This window comes from Acinonyx jubatus, chromosome D3 (assembly GCF_027475565.1).
Source record: "Acinonyx jubatus isolate Ajub_Pintada_27869175 chromosome D3, VMU_Ajub_asm_v1.0, whole genome shotgun sequence".
In the NCBI taxonomy this organism is placed as follows: Eukaryota; Metazoa; Chordata; class Mammalia; order Carnivora; family Felidae; genus Acinonyx; species Acinonyx jubatus.
The window spans coordinates 55,844,569-55,864,900 of record NC_069392.1 but is presented as its reverse complement, the minus strand read 5'-3'; the positions used below and the strand labels follow the sequence as shown (position 1 = coordinate 55,864,900).

Below are 20,332 nucleotides of genomic sequence, written 5' to 3'. Positions count from 1 at the left end.
GGCTCTGGGTCCCTGAGGAGGAGTGTCACTTGATGCCGGGATAGCTCAGTGAACACCCAGGGACCATGAAGCTGCACCATACTTCTAGACCCAAGGAGAGCGAGCGAGGCCATGGCCAGGGAACTCTGTTGCACGTTTTTGCCAATGACTACAAACAGGAATCACTACAAACAGCCCATCTTTGTTATTTTTATTAAGCTACCTTTGTACGTGTTTCTGAGTGTGCACACATGTGCCCAAGACCACAAGGCACGTAAGAGTCACAGGATACCTGGCTCACGGTGACGGGCGTGTGCACACCGCTCCTGGCCTGTGGACTAGGAATAAGCAGCCGGACACAGCTGTCACATAACAGTGGGGCCATTTTTTGCCCTAATAGTCTGATTCCCTTGGGACTTCAATTTCCTCTAAATACAATGAAGGGGGTTGAACTAACTCTTTCTGGAGCTGACCCGCTAATACGTCAGGGCCCTTAGCAGCACCTCGGGTGGAAGTGAGCAGCCAGCGCTCTCGGTTCTGTCTGCTGATACAAACATATAATATCTACAGTTACAACTTTAAAAGCTTTCATAACCACCCTTTTCACTCAAAATGATTATGGAAATAGGGCAAGGCTCCTAGGGAACAGGGGGCGGTGGGAGGAGGGGCAATGAAACTGGGTCAAGTTCAATTCCATTAAAGCAAATGCTAAGAAATGGAATGATTAAAAATGAGAGTTGGGGTTCGCTAAACATCATGAAGTCATCAAGAGAGACATGGGAGCTGGACCCAAAGGGCTTTGTAACTTCTTGGGGCCTCAGTCTCTCGTCTGCACTCCACGACTCCCCAGGCAGGTGCAAGGCTCACCCTCAGAGTCAAGTGGTTACACCTGCCTGCTATTCCCAAGGCAAAGGATCTTACCTGGCATTTAATTGCTGCTGAAGCTCCAAAACGCTGGGTCTATTTATCAGCAAATACTGTGCTTCATTCACCAGAGAAAGGGTGGCTGTTGAACCAGCAGATTGATCTAAAAGTGATGGGGTATTTTTAAAAGAAGTTGCTAAATACACACACACAGACACGCACACACACACATAATGTACATATATATGTATATCTATCTATATCTATCTATCTATCTATCTATATAAATTATTCAGCCATAAAAAAGAATGAAATCTTGCCATTTGTGACAACATGGATAGACCCTGAGGGCAGTATACTAAATGAAATAAGTCAGACAGAAATGCCATATGATCTCACTTATATGTGGAATCCAAAACAAACAAACAAAACAAGCTCATAGACACAGAGAACAGACTGGTGGTGAACAGAGGCAGGGGGTGGGGGAGGGCAGGATGGATACAGGATGGAGTCAAAAGATACAAGCTTCAGTTATGAAATAAATACATCAGGAGGAGGTAATGTACACCGTGGTGACTATACTTAATAACATTGTACTGCATATTTGAAAGTTGCTAAGAGAATAAATCTTAAAAGTTCTCATCACAAGAAAAAAAATTTAACTGTGTATGGTGACAGATGTTAACCAGATTTATTGTGGTGGCCATTTCTCAATACATACAAATACCAAATCGTTATGCTGTACGTCTGAAACTAATATAGTGTTTTATGTCACGTATACCTCAATAAAAAAAGTTTAAATAAATTAAAAAGAAGAATTGCTTTCTCGGCATGCAAACGAATCCTGCTTCCATTGGCTTGCATTTTTAAAAAGGAGAGACGATTTCTATAAGGGAAAAAAAAAATGGTGGCCTGGAAATAATAAAAATGTTCTAAGCATTGCTTAAACCTCTCAGAAATAGAAAATGAGCTGTTAATAATCTGGAAAAAATAATAATAATAAAATGCCCAAGTGAAATTGTCCCCAGCAAAGAAGACCGGGAGGCAACATTTAGAGAAGGAGAAGTGAGAGGGAGGCAGGGATAGGGAGCTTCCCCAAGATGGTGGAAAGCGGGACCTTGATGAGAGCCACAGGCCCAGGAAGGTCTGAGTCCGGCCAGGGAAAGCTGTCTTTTGTCCTTAGGCAAGTGTGTGATATTGACTTCAGAAATAACTAATACGAGTTTTAAAACTACTAGAAGGGGGAAAAGCCAGCGAAAGAAAATATCAAGCGTGCCCAGAACTGCCAGCACTTTCTGTCAGACCATTCGTTGGGAGGCCGGTGCTGTCTTCACGGGAGATGTTGAGAAAAAGTGTCAGCTGGGCCAAAGCCTAGTGAGCTGTCTCCGAACCAAATGCGTGGAACCCAGCACACACAAGAATGGATACTTTTAAGACAATTGCTTTTCAGATCCTCTACTTGCAAATGTTCTTTTTGCTAAAATGGTTCTGTCAGAAGAGGGAGGTGGAATCCCAGCCCCCTCCGCAAAGGCCCTTTTTGCACTTCCCAGAAGAAAGGCTCGCCTCTCCTAAAGCACATTGCCATGGAGGCTAAAACTCCAGGGTGGAAAACAAAAGCCCCATTCAAAGCCCTGGGGTCTGTGCTGAGAAAATACAAGCCTCTAAAGCTTGGGTGAATGAGCCTCCCCTAGGTCAGATGGGTTCCCATTCCTCACTATACACAAAACTGCCCAACCTAATTAAGTGGCCACATGACAGATGATTAAGTCATCATAATGTTAGATCCCTGTGCTTTGGTCATGTGCCTCAGAAGAAAGGTTTGAGTGACAGTGCATTAACCAAATTCCTTCAATCCCCAGCTCTGTAGTGACTTAAATAGGGTTCTCCAGAAAAGAATCAGTGCTGAGCATAGGCTATTCTGGGCACAGGTGACATTCATTCATGGATACGGGAATGAATGGCAGGGGTGGGGCGGTGGGGGAGGGCTCAGGCATCTCAGTAAGAGATTCCTTCTCAACAATGTTTTCTCTTTCTGTTCATTAACTATTTTTCAAAATGTATAATGTACTTCTGTTGCTTTGATAAACTGTGTACCATTAAAGAGGGACTCAACCAAAAAGATCTCCTAACACTTAGACTCGTGATCACCGTAAACTTGGAAAATGTGTATACATTTCAATTTATATATAATTGTGGCTTCACATAAATATGGTAGAGTGAACAAGAAAAGATTTTCAAGCATACAATATATAACGCTAAGATAAAATTCCGTCAAGGGAGTGGAATGGAAGTATAAGTCGAAGAAGGGAAAGGAAAGAAAGAAAATTCCTGACCATCAAAAGACAGTTTGTCCATATATATACTTTAATGAATATTCTTGAAAATCAAACCACTAAATATTGAAATTCCACTGGCCAATTTAGATGACAGTGTAAATAACGTAGCTTTCAAAAGGTTCCTCTCGAGAAAGCAGGAAAAGACCTCTCTGACCTCAGCCGTAGCAATCTCTTACTCGACACATCCTCAAAGGCAAGGGAATTAAAAGCCAAAATGAATTACTGGGACCTTATGAAGATAAAAAGCTTCTGCACAGCAAAGGAAACAACCAACAAAACTAAAAGGCAACCAACAGAATGTGAAAAGATATTTGCAAATGACATATGGGACAAAGGGCTAGTATCCAAAATCTATAAAGAGCTCAACAAACTCCAGACCCGAAAAACAAATAACCCAGTGAAGAAATGGGCAGAAAACATGAATAGACACTTCTCTCAAGAAGACATCCGTATGGCCAGCAGGCACATGAAAAGATGCTCAACGTCGCTCCTTATCAGGGAAATACAAATCAAAACCACACTCAGATATCACCTCACGCCAGTCAGAGTGGCCAAAATGAACAAATCAGAAAACTATAGATCCTGGAGAGGATGTGGAGAAATGGGAACCCTCTTGCACTGTTGGTGGGAATGCAAATTGGTGCAGCCGCTCTGGAAAACAGTGTGGAGGTTCCTCAGAAAATTAAAAATAGACCTACCCTATGACCCAGCAATAGCACTGCTAGGAATTTACCCAAGGGATACAGGAGTACTGATGCATAGGAGCACTTGTACCCCGATGTTTATAGCAGCACTCTCAACAATAGCCAAATTGTGGAAAGAGCCTAAATGTCCATCCACTGATGAATGGATAAAGAAATTGTGGTTTATATACACAATGGAGTACTACATGGCAATGAGAAAGAATGAAATATGGCCTTTTGTAGCAACGTGGATGGAACTGGAGAGTGTGATGCTAAGTGAAATAAGCCATACAGAGAAAGACAGATACCATATGGTTTCACTCTTATGTGGATCTTGAGAAACTTAACAGAAACCCATGGGAGAGGGGAAGGAAAAAAAAAAAAACAAGAGGTTAGAGTGGGAGAGAGCCAAAGCATAAGAGACTGTTAAAAACTGAGAACAAACTGAGGGTTGATGGGGGGTGGGAGGGAGGGGAGGGTGGGTGATGGGTATTGAGGAGGGCACCTTTTGGGATGAGCACTGGGTGTCGTATGGAAACCAATTTGACAATAAATTTCATATATTGGAAAAAAAAAAAAAAGGTTCCTCTCAGGTATACCAACCTAAAATTATTCAAAGACCAGTGGCCTAGACCGTCAGGGACGTCTCCACCATAAAAGGCATCCTCAAAGTATAATGTTCTCAAGCTGACGCTCCCTGACACTGCATCATGCAGGGGACAGACCTCTCTGCACCTACCTTTGCCTCACCCAGGTCCCCATCTCCCACGAGGACAGTCACTGGCACTTCCTGCCTGGCCCCTGTGCTTCTCTCACCTCCCTCTCTGAAGCAGCCTCCACATCGCGCCAAGAGTATCTTTCTAACACGTGTGGCATCACGAAACTCCTCAGCTTAGAGTTTGCAATGAATGCCCCCAACCACAAGGTAGCACTTACTGACTCCTCAAGCCAAGCATTCATCCTTTCTCCCCAGCTCTCCCCCATGGCTCCCCTCCCACCTTCAACCCTCCTAAACACCTCTCTGGGTCCATGAAATGCCAAGGCCTGCCATACTGCTCCCGACTAACCTTCCCGCCTCTCTCTGCCTAGAAAACTCCTGCTCTCATGTTAAGACGCAGCGCCAAAGTCATCACCTCCCTGAAGCCCTCCGTGACTCACTCCCTGTGTAGAAGATACCTCCCCCCACCAACCCATGCCCTTTGCATAGACCTTTATTGTCACCGTTATGTTAGTGTCACTGTGTACTGGTAGGTCGTTGCCTCTAAGCTTAGATCTTGGAGGACCACAGCCGTTGCTTCATAATCTCAGCCAGCATCCTAAAGACCCAGCTGAGCCCCAAGTAGACAGCAGGCACCAGGAACCACTGGACCTTATTCTATCAACTCATTTAGATGGTGACCCTGGTCCCGTCGAGCCCCACTCCTTGCATGTCCCTACTCAGAGTGCCTATCTCTCTCTCCCCTTTCATCATGTCTCTAAGCTTACCCACTCCCAAACACCATCAGCTCACCCCCTCAGTAAGAGCAGCATACATTTATTCCCGTTCTCCGTCACACAGCAACTCAACTTCTTGCACAACTTATGACATGCCAAACTGTCAACACTTCTAAAATGTGCAAGTATTTTACATCCGTTGAATTCTCTATCATACGTATTCAGGGATTCATGGGTTCATCTGTGCAGGTCACTAGATCCAGTCACTGGTCCCCATACTGTCACAATGTTACTCAGATTTACAAGCCAGTCTCTCTGGGAGCTAATCACTAAGCCAGGTCATCCTTACACAAATCAGTAATGTGGCAGTGACCCCTTCATTCCTTCATCTAGTATTTACTGAGCAACTACTATGTGCCAGACGCTGTTCTGAGCACAGCGGATGCAGCACTGAACAAAGTGCACAAAAATCCCCGTCCTCCCAGGGCTTAAAATGTATCACAGTCTAATAAACAGAATAACTGAGTGAAATGCATGGCCTATCAGATGCGAAAAGCACCCCACAGAAAATAAAACAGGGAACGAGCCACAGAGGTTCAGGTGGGGGCTCTGGTCCTGAGGAGAGCAGTCAAGTAGGCTTCCCTGAGAAGCTGACACTTGAGCAGACACCTGAAAGCGATCGCTTCTTCCCATGTGGTACTGTTAACTTCCAAGTACAGTAAAACCTTGGATTGCGAGAAATTTGTTCTCTTAGTGTTCCGTAAGATGAGCAAACCTCTCTCTCTCTCTTCACTGTGGGATTGTGGGTGATCATGTCCCATGCTTGGATGGTCAGTCTCAAGCTGCAGTGTTTGGCAGAAATCGGTGATTTTTCAGAATGTGGGAAGGTGCCCACAACTGGCACTAGTGTATTTTTTTGTCACTTCAAAGCACCTATGGACAGTCCTTTGCTTTTCCATACAAAGGAAGCTTAGGAATGTTTTGCCTCATTCTAGGTCAGGCTGCCTGCAGATATAGACCTTTTCCTCTGCTGCCTTATTGCCAGTAACATTAAACATAGTATCTGACAAGAGTTCATTAATACTGTACTGTAGGGGCGCCTGGGTGGCTCAGTCGGTTAAGCGTCCAACTTCAGCTCAGGTCACGATCTCACAGCTCGTGAGTTCAAGCCCCATGTCGGGCTCTGTGCTGACAGCTCAGAGCCTGAAGCCTGCTTTGGATTCTGTGTCTCTCTCTCTCTCTCTGCTCCTCCCCCACTCAGGCTCTCTCTCTCTCTCTCCTTCAAAAATAAAAAAACGTTTAAAAAAAATTTTTTTAATACTGTACTGTAGTCAACATCTGTTAGTGATAATGAAAGTTGTCCTATACAATAACCCTCCTTGCTCTTGTCTCCCTCACACCAGTCACAAAGGTTTTTAAAGGTAAGTACAGATTTATTTTTCTTTATATTTTGTATTTACTTTATTATTTTGTATCATATCACTGTACCGTAATCATTTTTATATGAATATTTTGGGGTCGTGGAACAAATCATCTGAGTTTCCATTATTTCATGGGGAAATTCACTTTGCTATAAAAGTACTTTGGATTACAAGCCTGTTTCCAGAACAAATTATGCTTGCAAACCAAGGTTCTACTGTACTTTCTTCTCTGCTGTCTCCCTTCAGCTCACAACAGCTATGGCAGGAAAAACCACCAGCATTTTTATAAGTCGAAGGCATTGAGGTCTACACCTGTCTGGGCACCAAGAGGCTCCGCATTGGCCAAGTTCTCAGGCATGTGGTGACAGAGCCAAGACCAGCAACCAGGTTTTCTCGTTCCCACATACAAACTGAGGGCACAACAAGCTACCAATGTTTTTTTTGTTTGTTTGTTTGTTTGTTTGTTTGTTTGTTTTCGGGGAGAGACAGAGCATGAGCAGAGGAGGGGCAGAGAGAGAGGGAGACACAGAATCCGAAGCAGGCTCCAGGTTCTGAGCTGTCAGCACAGAGCCCGATGTGGGGCTCAAACTCACAAACTGTGAGATCATGACCTGAGCCCAAGTCTGATGCTTAACCGACTGAGCCACCCAGGAGCCCCCAAGCTACCAGTGTATATATACCCCCAATGAAATTGTGCTTCTAAACATGACAGACTGAGACAGAGCACTTGTCAGAGGCAAAACAGCTGGGTGGAACCCCACCTCTACCTCCTCGGGGTCATCCTAGAGACCACACGTGGGTCCTCTGGACCACCCTGCTTTCTGCACAAGAGCAAGTCACCCTGGGAATTCACTTCAGGAGCTGATTTTTTCTTCAATGTTTATTTTTATTTTTGAGAGAGAGGAAAAGGAGAGAAAAGGAAGGGAGGGGCAGAGAGAGGGGGACAGAGGATCTGAAGCAGGCTCTGTGCTGACAGCAGCGAGCCCGATGTAGGGCTCGAACTCATAAATCATGGGCTGATTTTGATGTATGCAAGAGTAAACCCAAGTTCCTGTCCCCTAAGAACCAACCAGAAATGTGATACCTTTGACCCGCTTCTTTGCACTTCTTTGAAAGTTTGAACTTTGTTTGAGCAATTGACATGGATGGCCAAAAAATCTTGACAACCAGCTTGAAATTTTTTCTCCACAATTATAAGTATTTACCCTGGGGGAAAAAAGGGGGGGTGGTGAATGTTCTATAGTATTCCTTTAAGTAATAATATAAATAGCAAAAATATTTTCAATTGTAAGATATAATACAATATAATATAATACTAAATGTAATGTAAATACAGTATTGGGCCCCAGGGAGAAGGGAGCACTCAGGAAGCTGCAGGCAAATACCCAAAGCACAGGAAGACCCAAGGCCCGCTGCTCATGCGAAACCTTCAGATCAGATAAGAAGCTTTGGAAGTTCCTCTTAAAAGACCTTGTTTATGTCCATTATAGCCACTGAATACCACCAAGCTTAGAATTTGAGCAACATTTTGCTTTAAGAAGCCCTTGAACCCAGACATATGTTCTGGGTTTTTACCACACACCAGCGAATCTTTTCCCTCATGGCCAGACCACATGGAATAATAGGTCTGGTCTGTTGAAAGAGCACTATGCCTCTCAGTTACCAGTATAAGTGCATTCATTGATCCAATTTTTTAAAAACTCTGTAATATTAGAGACTTTTTAAGTATAATTTCAAGAATTTAATTTTTTTATTCAAAAAATTTTTTTTAATTTTTTAAATTTTTAAGTAGGCTCCATGCTGGGCATGGAGAACAACACGGGGCTTGACCCTGAGATCAAGACCTGAGCTGAGATCAAGAGCCAGACGCTCAACCGACTGAGCCACCCAGGAGCCCCAAGAATTTAAATTTTTAAAAATTATTCTAAAATCTACCCATCACCAGAATTCACAATACAAAATTGCTAATAACCTACATTGGGATTACAAGATAGACATGTCCTTAATTTTTCCTGGATCAAATAGCTGCCTGTCTGTATGTAGAAAGGGAAGAGTAGAATGAAACCTCATTTAGTTTCACATTCTCTTCGATGCTTTGAGAGATTGCACTGAAGTCTGTTTTCATTCATCTGAGCACTGATGGATCTGAGAAGAGACCTAACTACCTCTTTATTAGCCAGAAAACAGCATTCCTCTCAAATGTACAACCAGGTATGCACCTTGTAAATAACAGCAGGTATCCCTAAATGGCTAGGGAACATGCTTGGTAGGTTTGAACAACAGCAGGGGGCAGTGTGGTCAGCATGGAGTTCATGAGGGGAAAGAGGCAGCACACTGGACGGGAGGGGGCGGTGCACCTGAGGGCAGATCTACAGGGCATTGCTCTTTTCCCCCTCTGTACTACCCTGCAGATGGACCTGAGATTTTTACCTGTGGCAGAGTCTCACCTGTCCGCACAGACCTTGCTTTGGCAAATCTGAGTCCGTTCACCATTTTCCTCAAGAGGCACCGCTATAGGCTCCATCCCTAATGAACAAAGGTTACAGACAGATTTACCATCACGCAAAAAGAACAACAATATAAGTGTAAGTCCATTATCACAAAGTATACAAGAATTGTCATGACCCTGGAAATTGCTTGCATCAAATAATTGGCCAGGTCTTGGAAATCTCTTTCTAACACAGAGATTCTCTTTAGCATGGTCATCACCAACAATAGCTTGTACACCAAACAGCCTTCTTACGGAAGACCCTGCACTCAGGCAGTCACATCCACCACAGTCACATCCACCACAGTCACATCCACATATATATATTTATATAACACTATAAACCCCTTAGAAGATTTCTCTACCTCTGGGTGACTCCACATACTAAAGCCATTGGTTTCCCTTACATCCTTTAGAAATAGGCAGGCATGAAGATTCATTCTGTAAAGATTATCAGCATGGAGCGGTATTTCTCAACAGCTCCTGGGAGTCAGCATCCAATTGGATTCCTGCGCCAATCATTGTTATCATGATGGATAGATAGATAGGTAGACAAGACAGACAGACAGACAGACAGAAATAAAACTGTTACTATGTTAGTAGGGTTGGGAAGCTTTTTTAAAAATTAGTTACATGTATCATATGTATGAAGGAGTATAGAGCATATGTATGTAACAGTTTAAAGAATAATAGTTAACACTCATGTACCCATTAGTCAGCTAAAGTGGTATCCATTCTTTAATAAAATCAGAGTGAGATACGTGGATGAAATGAGAGGAAACTAGCCCAATGCCATTAAGGTGTGAAAGACCTTTGGTAAAGGCTGAAACTGCCAGGCCCTCTGTCACTCTGCACTCCTTGTCCTCCATGAGCCATTAAGAGTATAGGGAAAGGCAGGAAGCCAAGGCACCTGAGCAGAATGTGTGGTGCCCTCTATTCTGCAGACACTCAAAGAAGGAGCTCCTCCTGTGTGACTCACCTGTGCCCTCTAGCCCTCTCAGCATGGCTGCCAGTCACACCGCTCACACTGTCCCTCAGGCAAGCTCATGTCATGCACGCCTGCGTCCCTGCCCCTCTTGGTCCTTCCTCATCACACAGAGCACAACACAGCACAGCAAACTGGTGCATCACAAGCTTCAGATCATGCCTGCTGCTCAGGCCCTGTCCATCACAACAGGGCTTTCACCACGACAAAGAAAGAGATGCAACGATTTGAGTATCTAGAATTCCATAGGGAACTACGTCCCCTGCTTGTCTGCACCTTACACATGCACAGCCAGTTCACACTCCTGGCCCTGTGTGGGGAAAGCCAGAAGAACTAATCCAGAATGCTCAAAAAGTTCAGAGAAGGAATGTGTTGTGCTGAGTAATTATAGATGCTGTCATGTCAAAGGAGTATAGATGGGAGAAGGATATAGTGGAGGTATGCACACACAGGGGAGAGCAGTACAGCAAGCTTGGAGCATTGGTTATGAGGAAGTAACCACAGCAGTGGGGACAATGTGGACAGTTGCACACCCTGGACAGCCAATGGTAGGCCTGTGCTCAGCCTCTTTGCATCCTTACCCAAGGCTCTAAATAAATCACACAGGGTCTTTGGCCTTTAGCTGCCTTCTAAAGGTCATTGCAGGCCTCTGGTTAAGACCACAAAGTCTGGAAGCCATCCATGAATTGAACTCAAGGGCCCCCAACAAAGTTCATGGGAAATGAGTTCATTATGTACTAAGCCCTATGCTCAGATCAGAGATACTGAGCAATAAAAAAGCCTGACCTCTGGATGCCTAAAATCTTTGGGAGTGACAAATCACACACATGAAACCATTAAAATGTCTTGTTTTACTGTTTATTATTTAGTTTGTCCTGTCATGCATTGCCAAAGGATGCCCTTACTCCACCCACAATGCAGGAGTCCCCTGAAAGTGAGCAGAGTATCTGATACATGGTGGGAGGGGGCACAACACCACCTCACAAAGTGCTGCTGATTTGGAGTGGAAGATATTGGGTATTTGTTTTCTTTCTTTCTCCCATTCTTTACATTCTGGGACAAACCCTACTTAGTCATGATATATATTTTTATGCTTCAGAGAATAGAAAGGAAGAGAAGCAATCTATTCAATTATTTTTGTAAGTTAATATCCTGGGTACCTAAACTTAAATAAGAAAAGCACAGTAAGAGAAGATGATGTATCAATCTCACTAATAAATAGGCAGAAAAAAAATACTAAACAAAATATTGGCAAACCAAATCCATCAATGTATCAAAAGATCATTGTCAAGTAGTGTTTTTCCCCCCAAGAGTCCAAGGATAATTTACTACTAGACAATCTACTAGTGTAAGACATCACACTGATAGACTATAGGGAAAAAAATATGATGACCAACAGATGCAGAAAAAGCATTCAATAAGAATTGACTACTAGTCATCATTTGGCTAAATAAAAAAGGAACTACTTTAGCCTGGTAAAGCAAATCTACCAAAAACCTACAGTAAGCATCATTCTTATTTTTGAAACTTTGAAGGCATTCTATTCAAATCAGTAATAAAGAAGGATATCTTCCATCACTGCTCCACCATTATATAAGAAGGCCTAGCCAAAGCTATAAGGTAAGAAACAGAAAGAAGATAAATAAAAATTAGAAAGATATGATACTACCATTATTAGAAGACAATATACCTATTTACACAGAATATGCAAGAAAATCTTCAGACCAACTAATAAAACTAACAAGAATTCAGAAAAAGCACTGGGTAAAACATTAACATACAAAAATCAATAGTGTTTCTATATGCATTGATAGCCATTAAAATATTTAACAGAAAAAAGATAGTATTAAAAATATTCCAATAAACTATTACATAGCAAAAAAAGTGTAAAAGTTTCTGGAAAATATTATTAAATTTTGGAGTAATTAAAAAAGTCTTAAATGGAGAGAAACACTGTAAATAAAAGACTGGATATTATATGATATAAGTTCTTTTGAAATTAATATATGATACTACAATCAAAATATGATTACAAATATATGACTGCAAAATATGTGATTTTGCAATAAAAATCCCAACAGGACACACCAATAAATATACAGAGGTTGTCAAAGTGGATAAAAAAGCACAAGACAATTGTATGCTGGATACAGGAAACTCACTTTAAATATAGTGATATAGGCAGATTAAGAGTAAAAGAGCTAAAAGGCATCCAAATTGGCCAGGAGGAGGTCAAACTTTCACTCTTCGCAGATGACATGATATTCTATATGGAAAACCCAACAGATTCCACCAAAAAACTACTAGAACTGATCCATGAATTCAGCAAAGTTGCAGGATATAAAATCAATGCACAGGAATCGGTTGCATTCCTATACACCAACAATGAAGCAACAGAAAGAAATCAAGGCATCAATCCCATTTACTGTTGCACAAAAACCATAAAATACCTAGGAATAAATCTAACCAAAGAGGTGAAAAATCTATACACTGAACACTATAGAAAGCTTATGAAAGAAATTGAAGAAGACACAAAAAAATGGAAAAAGATTCCATGCTCCTAGATAGGAAGAACATATATTGTTAAAATGTTGATACTACCCAAAGCAAACTACACATTCAATGCAATCCCTGTCAAAATAACACCAGCATTCTTCACAGAACTAGAACAAATAATCCTAACATTTGTATGGAACCAGGAAAGACTTCTAATAGCCAAAGCAATCTTGAAAAAGAAAACCAAAGCAGGAGGCATCACAATCCCAGACTTCAAGCTATACTACAAAGCTGTAATCATCAAGACAGTATGGTACTGGCACAAGAACAGACACTCAGATCAATGGAACAGAATAGAGAACCCAGAAATGGACCCACAAACATATGGCCAACTAATCTTTGACAAAGCAGGAAAGAATATCCAGTGGAATAAAGACAGTCTCTTCAGCAAGTGGTGCTGGGAAAACCGGATGGCAACATGCAGAAGAATGAACCCGGACCACTTTCTTATACCATACACAAAAATAAACTCAAAATGGATGAAAGACCTCAATATAAGACAGGAAGCCATCAAAATCCTCGAGGAGAAAGCAGGCAAAAACCTCTGTGATCTTGGCTGCAGCAACTTCTTACCCAACACGTCTCCAGAGGCAAGGGAAACAAAAGCAAAAATGAACTACTGGGACCTCATCAAAATAAAAAGCTTCTGCAGAGCAAAGGAAACAATCAGCAAAACTAAAAGGCAACCAAGAGAATGGGAGAAGATATTTGCAAACGACATATCAGATAAAGGGTTAGTATCCAAAATCTATAAAGAACTTACCAAATTCAACACCCAAAAAACAAATAATCCAGTGAAGAAATGGGCAAAAGACATGAATAGACACCTCTCCAAAGAAGACATCCAGATGGCCAACCGACACATGAAAAAATGCTCAACATCACTCATCATCAGGGAAATACAAATCAAAACCACACTGAGATATCACCTCACACCTGTCAGAATGGCTAACATTAACAACTCAGGCAACAACAGATGTTGGTGAGGATGCAGAGAAAGAGGATCTGTTTTGCATTGTTGGTGGCAATGCAAGCTGGTGCAGCCACTCTGGAAAACAGTATGGAGGTTCCTCAAAAAACTAAAAATAGAACTACCCTACGACCCAGCAATTGCACCACTAGGCATTTATCCACGGGATACAGGACTGCTGTTTCGAAGGGACACATGCACTCCCATGTTTATAGCAGCACTATCAACAATAACCAAAGTATGGAAAGAGCCCAAATGGCCATCCATGGATGAATGGATAAAGAAGATGTGGTATATATATACACTGGAGGATTACTCAGCAATCAAAAAGAATGAATCTTGCCATTTGCAACTACGTGGATGGAACTAGAGGGCATTATGCTAAGTGAAATTAGTCAATCAGAGAAAGACAAAAATCATATGACTTCACTCATATAAGGACTTTAAGACACAGAACAGATGAACACAAGGGAAGGGAAGCAAAAATAATATAAAAACAGGGAGGGGGACAAAACAAAAGAGACTCATAAATATGGAGAACAGAGGGTTTCAGGAGGAGTTGTGGGAGGGGGGATGGGCTAAATGGGTAAGGAATCTACTCCTGAAATCATTGTTTCACTATATGCTAACCAATTTGGATGTAAATTTTAAAAAATAAAAAATAAAATTAAAAAAAAGTAAAAGAGCCATCCAGAAGGTATAAAGACAACCTACAGAATGGGAGAAAATATTTGAAAATCATAGATCTGAAAAGGGACTTCTACACAGAATGTATAGAGGACTCTTACAACTCAATAATTCAAAAATAAACAAGCAAAGAATCTTAATAGATATTTTTCTGAAGAAGATATACAAATGACCTATAAACACATGAAAAGATAATCATTAAGGAAATGCAAATCAAAGCCACATACGTACCACTACACACCATTCTGATGGCTATTAAAAAACAAAAGCAACAGAAAATAATGAGTGTTGAGGACGTGGAGAAATTAAAACCACCATACATTGCTGGTGGGCATATAAAATCGTGATGCAGCCACTTTGGAAATGCTGAACACAGAGTTCCCACATGACCCAGCAATTCTACCCTTCGGTACAGACCCAGGAAAATTGAAAACATGTCCACACAAAAACTTGTACACAAATGTTCACAGCAGCATGATTTCGAATAGCCAAAAAGTGGAAACAATCTAAATATCCTTCAACTAATAAATGGATTTTTAATGGTATATCCATGCAATGGAATATTATTCGACAATATAGATGACCCTCAAAAACATGATGCTAAGTGAAAGAAGCCAGTCACATACAACACAATCCCATTTCTATGAAGCATTCAGAAGAGGCAATTGTGAATACACCAAAAAACTCCTGAACTATACACTTCCCACTAGCCACATTTCATGTGCTCAATAGCCACAGGTAACTAATGGCTACCAATCTGGACTAAATAGATACTGAACATTTCCATCATCAAATAAAGTTCCATTGCACAGAGCTGATCTACACTTTTATATATATTAGATAGTTCATAACAAAAAATCAACAAGGAAGAATTAAAGTTTGAGTACATATCATGACAGGTGATGGAAATAAAGAGAATATAAGTAAAAAGATTATTCAAATTTTATATTTCTTTATTTTTCGAGTGATTCATTAGATCTTTACCTCTCTCCAGAAATTTCTCTAAACACAAGGAGCAGAAACATTTTGTTGTCTTTCAGACATCATTTCACTTCCATCAGGATTATTTTAATATTTGGCAGAGGAAAACCTATTATTTTTCTCTCATGGGAGAAGAAAAGCTACTCTTGACAGTTAATTCGTAAAGACGAACCCAGTTTTCACACCTTTGGCTTTGATGACCATGATCTTTTGCTGCAGGTCAATGAAGGGCTGGATCAGGCAGAGCCGGGGTTCCTGCTTCTGACTCAGGCAAACGCCATTGTGATTCACAACCATCCAGCTCCGGTCATACAACAGCCCTTGGCTTCCTATAGGCCACTTGGTCACCTAAAGAAAAAGGTAAGTATTTTAGGGCAGGGCTCCTCAAAAATGGTCTTCACATTATTGCACAGTGGCTGCACAAGTACAGACAATCTTCACGAATTCAGGACATATTCTTGGAGGAGGAAATGAAGGAAAAAAAGAAAGTAAAGCAAAGAAGACAATGCAAAGAGACCGTGAGAGAGCTAGATACCTTCCATTCACCCTCCAGATCCACTTCTTACCTTTCTCCTCTTCGAGCTGTCTTTTTTTTTTTTAACTTGTTTTATTTTTTATTTTTTAAAATTTACATTCAAATTAGCATATAGTGAAACAAAGATTTCAGGAGTAGATTCCTTAGTGCCCCTTATCCATTTAGCTCATCCTGCCTCCCACAACCCCTCCAGTAACCCTCAGTTTGTTCTCCATATTTATGAGTCTCTTTTGTTTTGTCCCCCTCCCTGTTTTTATATTATTTTTGTTTCCCTTCCCTTGTGTTCATCTGTTCTGTGTCTTAAAGTCCTCATATGAGTGAAGTCATATGATTTTTGTCTTTCTCTGACTAATTTCGCTTAGCGTAATACCCTCTTGTTCCATCCACATAGCTGCAAATGGCAAGATTCATTCCTTTTGATTGCCGAGTAATCCTCCATTGTATGTATGTATATATATATATATATATATATATATATATATATATATATATATATATATATATATACCACATTTTCTTTATCCATTCATCCATTGATGGCCATTTGGGCTCTTTCCATACTTTGGCTATTGCTGATAGTGCTGCTATAAACATAGGGGTGCATGTGTCCCTTCGAAACAGCACAGCTGTATCCCATGGATAAATGCCTAGTAATGCAATTGCTGGATCGTAGGGTAGTTCTATTTTTAGTTTTTTGAGGAACCTCAGGAACCTCCATACTGTTTTCCAGAGTGGCTGCACCAGCTTGCATTCCCATCAAGCTCTCTTTTACATGGATAATGTGTGTGCATGGAGCAACATTCAGAGAGAACAAAAGTGTGCATGGAAAGTACGTCTCCACCCCACCCAGTCCCCAAGCTCCCCTTCCCATAAGCCTCCATCACTCCTGCTTTCTGTATATCCTTCCACAGTGGTGAATTCCTGTACAGGCATACCCTGATACTGCAGACATATTTCTTGCACAAATTATGGCTACACTGGAGTGGTCACTGAGTTGATCCACTTTAAGTATACAAGTTTTCCCAAATTCTTCATATTTCTACAAAATTAAAATGTAAATTACACCCACTGCCTATATAGATCTTGCAATCTAATACCACTCTCCAATATAAAAGAACTGGGATTCCTTTGAGAAATGGTTGATTCTAGGACTGGATCAGGAGAATCTGGTGGTGGTAGAAAGGTAAGGAAGTATTCAAAAAACAGAATGATGGGAGTATGGCAAAGGGATGCAGGAGTCAACTGAAAGCATGCCTCTGGCCAAGACTGCTCAAAACAATTTGAGCAAAAATAAGAATAATGATGTAGTATTGGATTATAACCCAACATACAAAATAAATATTCATGAGTCAATACCAAACTAAATAAATGCTTGAATAAATAATAAATACACAAATACATAAATAAGAAAAGTTAACTCTCCTATACAGAAGATCCTCAAAGAATCGATGTAGATGCTCCCTGCTCAAGAAGGTGGAGCCTAACTCCCCACTCCTTACATGTGGGCTATACTTACTGACTTGCTTCCAAAGAGTTCAGTATGGAAAGGGGGTAGAGGAGAAACTTTACAGTGAACAAACTTGGCAAACATCATCTCAACCTGCATGATGAGGGTTCACATCGATACTGATGTCATGTTGATAGTATGTACTAATGATATGTTTTGTTATGATATGATATGATATGATATATGATATATATGATATGATGAGAATAACACTTTACCTCTGTGGTCTTCCTCCCCCAAAAAAGCCCATAACCCCTGTCTAATCATGAGAAAAACATCAGACAAACCCAAACTGAGGGACATGCTAAAAAAATACCTGACCAGTACTTCTCAAAACTGTCAAGGTCATCAAGAATAAGGAAAGTCTGAGAAACTGGTACAGCCCATACAAGCCTAAGGAGACATGACCGTTAAATATACTATGACATCCTGGATGAGATCCTGGAACAGAAAAAGGGCATTAGGGGAAAAATCACGACATTTAATTGAAGTATGACCAGGTCTTCATAGTAGCTTTGTCCACAGCTTAGTTGCTTACAGCACTCATGGGACAGCACATGCACAGTAGCCCCATAAGTGAGGGCTCTTCTGGAGCCAGCTCTCCACTGAAGAGAAGCACAGGCGAAGGTGGAAAAAACGCTTGTGAAATAGTTAAGAGACAATCATTCTTGAACCAGTTGTGAATCAATTTCATGCAATTGTTTTCTCTGAGCACTAGATTCAGCTACCCGAAAGAACCTGAAGACTTCATTTGCGGGTAACAAAGAAAGGGAAGCAATTTTTAATGAAGGAGCATTTTGGGGAGTGGGTCTTCCAGTAGAGGACATCAGGGAAGACCGAGGCACCACAGAAAGTAAAGAAGAAGAGCTGCCTGGCACAGGGGGAGGGTGCAGAACTCAAGGAGGAAGAATACAGGAAATGAAAATGTCATGTAATGGGGGGTGGGAGTACTCTGGAGACTGAGACCTGGGTTTAAATCCCACCTCAACCATTATTAACTTTGAACAACTTCCAAACCTTCCTGAGTCTTGGCTTTGTCATAGGTAAGATGGACATTATTCTCATTTCTCATAGTATTGGCTAAAAACTAAAATGAAATATAAAATGTAAAGCAACTAAAATATATCAGATAATCGATAGATGTTAATCCCTTTACCTCTCCCATCAATTTTTCTTGTGTATCAAATACTCTGTCCATAAACTGTAGCTGATTCTGTTAGTACAACACCCGAGCTCAGCAATATTAGGGTCTATTTAAGCCTTTATGGGTGAGCCCAGAAACCATCATTAAATCATTATTTCTATAGGAAAACATGTTTTGAATTACAAATCGCTTTTTAGAAGACAATGTATTACTGGAGACAATTCTCCATGGTCTCTCGTTTCTGCTGTGTGTCTGCTGTAACAAGCAGAAACTCTCATTTCCCTTTTGTTCCAGACTACCTTTTTGAAGATGTTTGTATACCCTCTGGGGAGGAGAACAGGTTTGCTCATAGTCCAGTATTATAATGTCTTCCTCCAGAGCAACAGCCAGGCAGGTTTACTCGCATCCCATTATGAAAACAAGTCAGGTTCCCTGAGCGAGGGGTTCCTCAGCCATGTGCACAGCATCCACCTGGGCCCCTCTGTACCCCCTGTTGGGACTTGGGGGGCACAGAGAAGGAACCCGAACACGAAGCTCATGCTACCTGCTGTTCTGTGAGTAATAAAGCCCTTTATCTCTGAACCGGGAGTCTCGTGCCTTTTGCCAGCATTGAGGACACTGTGGTAGGCTATCTTGTTAGTTTACAAGGAGGGTAAACTTCAGACTCTTCACAGTTCTTCACAACTATTTGTTCAAATAGGTCTATAATTTTCTATCCTTTAATTTGTCATCTTAAAATTTAATGTGTTGGCTTCCCCCTTCTTCCTTTCTTCTTCCTCTTCATCTGAGCCAAGCTTTCAGCCAGTGTGCACGTGCTAAAGGAGAGGGGAACCCCAGTAAGGTGGGGTTTGGTTACATAAGGTGGAGTTGAGCAAATAAACATCTGTTGAAGATATGGAAGCCAGGTTTCTCACAGGGGTTGCAAGTATGAAAAGGGGGATAGATAGAATAAACTCTGTGGTGTTGGAGTGAAAGTGGAGGTGTTAGTGGGAAATCAGGAGCATGGCTAGCTGACATAGGTGATAGACGGAGAGATAGATAGATAGATAGATAGATAGATAGATAGATAGATAGATACAGATGTGTGTATACACACAAGTATGCAGAGTATTCCAAAAGTCTTAAGACATACATATATGTGGTAGACAGAATAATGGTACCCCCAAACATGTTCACATCCTAATCCCTGGAATTAGGCAAAAGGGACTTGCAGGCATGATTAAAGCTGAGGACCCTGAGATGGGGAGAGCTTCCTGGATTATCCAGGTGGGCCCAATCTCATCAGATAAGTCCTGTTAAAAGTTTACGATAATTTGTCACAGCAGCAAATATTTCTAAGCTCTGTACACTGAGAGGGCTTGGGAGTAATAACATCCCAGAAGCAAGAATCAGACCTAGCAACCAAATATATGTTTCTCAGCATCATTTATTGTCTAATATAAGAAGTGAAGTGCCTTGATGAAATTGTCAACTCCATTTCTCAGGCAGGGGAAATACAGAGTGAGTCTAGAAGCTATTGTTGCACCAGAAAGTAAGGGAATGCTCAAAGAATGATGGGGGCATATCAAAGGACACAGGATCTGACTTGAAGGAGCTCTTAGTGGCCAAGTCTGTGGCAATTTAAGCATCACAATAAATATTGATGAGCACCTGGGTGGCTCAGGCATCCAACACTTGATTTCAGCTCAGGTCATGATCTCACAGGACATGATTGAGTCCTGTGTCTGGCTCTGTGCTGAATGTGGTGCCTGATTGGGATTCT

The 20,332-nt window shown here is 41.3% G+C and overlaps 1 protein-coding gene across 7 annotated transcripts in view; it reads right to left on the bottom strand.

The window, feature by feature from the left end:
• Positions 1-20,332, bottom strand: part of MOCOS (molybdenum cofactor sulfurase) — a 57,162-nt gene that overhangs the window by 10,525 nt on the left and 26,305 nt on the right. For all 7 annotated transcript variants that reach the window (XM_027068786.2, XM_053206682.1, XM_053206685.1 and 4 more), the window contains 4 exons: positions 15,570-15,732; positions 9,165-9,243; positions 7,802-7,923; positions 901-1,006 (listed from right to left, as the gene is read on the bottom strand). In XM_027068786.2, coding sequence (XP_026924587.1) covers positions 901-1,006; positions 7,802-7,923; positions 9,165-9,243; positions 15,570-15,732 — 470 coding nt within the window. The remainder of the gene's footprint in view (positions 1-900; positions 1,007-7,801; positions 7,924-9,164; positions 9,244-15,569; positions 15,733-20,332) is intronic.